The sequence below is a fragment of the Apis dorsata genome, unplaced genomic scaffold (genome assembly GCF_000469605.1).
Source record: "Apis dorsata unplaced genomic scaffold, Apis dorsata 1.3 scaffold_99, whole genome shotgun sequence".
Classification (NCBI taxonomy): Eukaryota; Metazoa; Arthropoda; class Insecta; order Hymenoptera; family Apidae; genus Apis; species Apis dorsata.
Window position 1 is genome coordinate 631216 of NW_006263397.1, and position 4070 is coordinate 635285.

The 4070-nt window shown below is 34.4% G+C and overlaps 1 protein-coding gene across 4 annotated transcripts in view; it reads right to left on the reverse strand.

Moving 5' to 3' along the window:
* LOC102672479 (proteoglycan Cow) overlaps positions 1–4070 on the reverse strand; it is a 187571-nt gene that overhangs the window by 49245 nt on the left and 134256 nt on the right. For all 4 annotated transcript variants that reach the window (XM_031508770.1, XM_006612165.2, XM_031508772.1 and 1 more), the window contains exon 3: positions 2151–2253. In XM_031508770.1, coding sequence (XP_031364630.1) covers positions 2151–2253 — 103 coding nt within the window. The remainder of the gene's footprint in view (positions 1–2150; positions 2254–4070) is intronic.

Consider the following 4070-nt stretch of genomic DNA (forward strand, 5'->3'; position numbering starts at 1 on the left):
TAATTTCATCATTTATATAATTCGTTTTAATTTTGAAAAATTAATGGAGATTGAAAAATATTAATTGGCGGGTTTTAAATTTTTTTTTTAATTTCATCATTTATATAATTCGTTTTAATTTTGAAAAATTAATGGAGATTGAAAAATATTAATTGGCGGATTATAAATTTTATTATTAATTGTACTATTATCTAGTATTCAAATTTGTATAACAGTTGGCAACTTGGTGTCTTTGGATTAGTTGATTAAAGTTGGAAATTGACATATATTATTTTAGCAACAAGTAACGGAAGTTTAATGTAACTTGTTTGAAAGGATAGTTAAATCGGATTGAATCCGATGGAATTTGATTGAACGGAATGGCCAAATTTGTATTTCTGGAGAAAATGGAATATGGGAGCGGAGTGGAAGATAAAGTTTGATGGTGACCGATGAGATGACCTAGGTAATAAAGTCACGAAGCTGATGAATCTATGGAACTGTCTCGAGAAATTAGAAAGCGTGCTTTGAACATTTTGATGTTGATTAAATTTTCAACGATTAAAATGATTTTAAAATAACATACAATGTTTCTCTAAAACATCTCTAACAAATTAAAAATTATATATCAATATTTTTTATTATATATCAATATTTCTTTCTCCAAACATTTGAAAATATTTCTTATGAAATATTTATTTAAAAATGAAGTTGATAATTTCCAATACGACTCAAATATCTACAAAATGTATTATTACTTATACCAATATTATATTCTACAATATTATAACTCGATTAATAATTATATCAAAATAAAAATTATAAAAATTCTACTGTACAAATACATAATCCAAAAAAAAAAGATTAAAAAATCCACGCTCCGTATGATCAAAAACGTTCCAACGTTTATAATGCTAACAAAACCTTACAGCTGTCGATAATGTTTCAACCTCCGTCACATCTTCCAAACATTTCCATACCATTACCAGACACGATCACTTCGGATCAATTAAACGTGTCACAACTATCCCGACTGATCCAGACACATTTCACGCCATCATTCGCACCTCATCTAATCCCGATCAACGTTGTCGCGCAGCAAACCCCTTCCTCCACCCCTTATCCCTCCCTCAGTTATAATTCCGTTAATAATAAGCCCTCGAATTCGCGCGGATCGTTGCTCGAAGCGGGCAGAAGAGCAGCCAGGAACAATTATGACGTCCTCTGCCGTTAATTTGCCGTGAAGGCCGTTCAATGTCTCGCGCGTTCAAGATAAATTCCAGGTGAATGCCACCATATCCACGTGGAAAGCTGCAATCACTGTTTAACTGGCAATAAGCACGCTCGGAAATCAATGATCGCCTCACCTTTGTCACCGTCTCTTTCCCTTTCCACGCGTCCCCTCCTCTCGCTCGGTTTAACGCCGCCGCTGGATAATATCGTCGTTAATCATTGGCCGCGGACAAGCCTATGGACGGGGCGGGGTGATCGAAACGATTAATTCTGACAGAACTGTTTATTTTGATCGTCTGCAGAGATGGCCGGATTGGATTGGATCTATCAACCGAGTTTGGGAAAAATTTGAAATACGCGGTGGAAGTTCCATTGTTATTGGAACTCCATTTTGGACGAGGAGGAGAATAATTTTTCAATGCTTTTTATCTCAATGATTTCTTCTTCATTTCAGATTGAATATTAATTTATGAAGATTGAATATTATTTTCATTAAAGGGGAGTGAAAATATTGTTGAAAATATACACAGAGAGTGCAGTAAGAGAGTTTGAATAATGAAGATTGAAATGATTTGAATATAATATTTTAATTCAAGGAGAAAATTTGGAGAAAGATGGAAAGGAGGATTCTTAGATCTTGCATACGTTCAAGACACATTGCGATACAAGCATCACGTGATTAATTTGGAAAGCATCTTGCAATCTCATGGTCCTAGTTTGAATCTCTGGCAATCTCGAGGGTCTTATGATACGTCAATCACTGTTCAGTGTGGTGTCCAAGCTTCACGCTAGCTAATTTCTAGCTAGAATTTCAGATAGGAGAACGGGATTGCGAAAGGATCAATTCAAGACACGTATCAATGAGGAAATGGGGAAAATTTTTTATAAAAATTGTTCGTTATCAGAATTATTTTGTATCTTATATATAAGTCACTTACCCTGATTTTTCAAGTTCCTTCTTGGAAACACAAACAGCGGTGAATGTATCCTTAAGAAGACACAAATCCTTCTTCTTGCAATTCAGTGGACGACAAAGTTCACCTGAAAAGAAAAGAAAAAAACATGTTATCAAAAAGAGAAATTTCCAAGCGTCTAATAAATTACTAAAAATATTATAAAATAAATTAAATTTCATTAGTAATTCAAAGGAAAAGAAAGAAACAAATTCATTTTCGTGATTTTCTAAATTAAAATTATTATTTTTCTTCGTCGAATTAAATTCATTTTACAAACAATACAAATTAAACTTATTGTTTCTTTACTAATCCATCTAAATGTAAGTGTCATCCCATTTCCCCCCCTCTCATCCCTCCAATTACAAATCAAACCTCGTTATATCAATCGATATTTTATTACGCCCGTTTAAGTACAATAAACCACTTTATTAATTCCCAAGACCTTCGATCCTTCTCCACTTAACAACACCCTTTACTTCCAATCGATTTCAATTTCGTCTGGCGCGATGCGATTGCTTCGTTTCTCGGAAAATAGAGATTAAAGGAAAGGGAGAGAAAGAGAAAAAAGAAGAACGATTTAAGAAACGAAGCTTCGAGGAACGGTATTCACGGATTGTGAGCGTGGCTCGATATTAAAAAGATGAGAGAGAGAGAGAGAGAGAAAGAGAAAAAAGAAAATGGCTTGTAAACGACGTTCCAGGACGCGGATTCACGTTCGTCAGAATTAAACTATATCGTTCGCAGTCACGATCGACGACGTGGAAAAATTCTGAGGTGCTTCTCTATCCCCTTCTCCCCCTCCTTTTCTTTCTTTCTTTCTTTCTTTCTTTCTTTCGTGCATCGATATCACGCCACGTCCCCCGTAATCCGCCAAGCGTATTGACGCCTTGGAACGCGCGCAGTTTCGCCTTATTAAATTTTAAGACCCGCTTCCGGTGGAGGAATATCCGATTCCGCCGCGTTTTACGATATTGTTCACCGTCAATGTTCCTTCTCCGCGCGGGAAAAGATAGGTGATGCCGATTTTTGTTATCCAGGGAAAGAGGATCACTTTCGATGATTGTGATGTGCGTATTAAATTATCCATCGATATTTTTTAAATATTTGGATTTGCAACTCTTTGCAAATACATTCATTTCGATTATTCTTTAAAATTTTGTAGATTCTTTTTTCATATCTCGTTTTTTAGGCCAATCGATTTCAAATTTTAAAAGCTTTACTCTTATTTCTTCTCGCGATTGATTGAATTTTTGTTACAGTAAATTAATCGTTCTAACTTCTTGAGAGTATTGATTCAATTTTGACATAGTTATTTGTATTTCAAAGGATGACCGGATGCAAGATTTTCATGGATATGAGAAAAGAAATGGTGATCTTAAATAGTGATTTATTATTCAAATATTATAATCCGCGCTTTAAATATGCTCTTTTGCATATTATTCCGTAGGTTTTTACAAATTTTGCATAAATGCATAAACATTACGATTGAAAATGCGTTTTATAATGACACGAATTTACATTCTATTATATCGTATTGGGCTGTAATTTTCCCTTTTGTAACACTCAAATAACCTGCAATTCCTTTCTTTCGTACAACGAAATAAGAAGAATTAAACAAAAAAATTAGCACACAATTTTATTGTTATAAAACCCTTACAAACAAATCCATTATTTTTCAAATATTTAAAAAGACAAACCCAACAGTCCCGTATTCCATATATAATCACATTCAACACAATGAATGTCGAGGCAAAAATCAATTTCTCAAAGAACGATCTTGCGTCCAAAAGCCTCTTTTCCCCTCTGAAAGGTCGAAAATAGATTTCCAAGTCACGAGAGGGTTGACCGTTAGATAAAAAGAAAGAGAGAGAGAGAGAGAGAGAGAGAGAGAGAGAGAGAGAG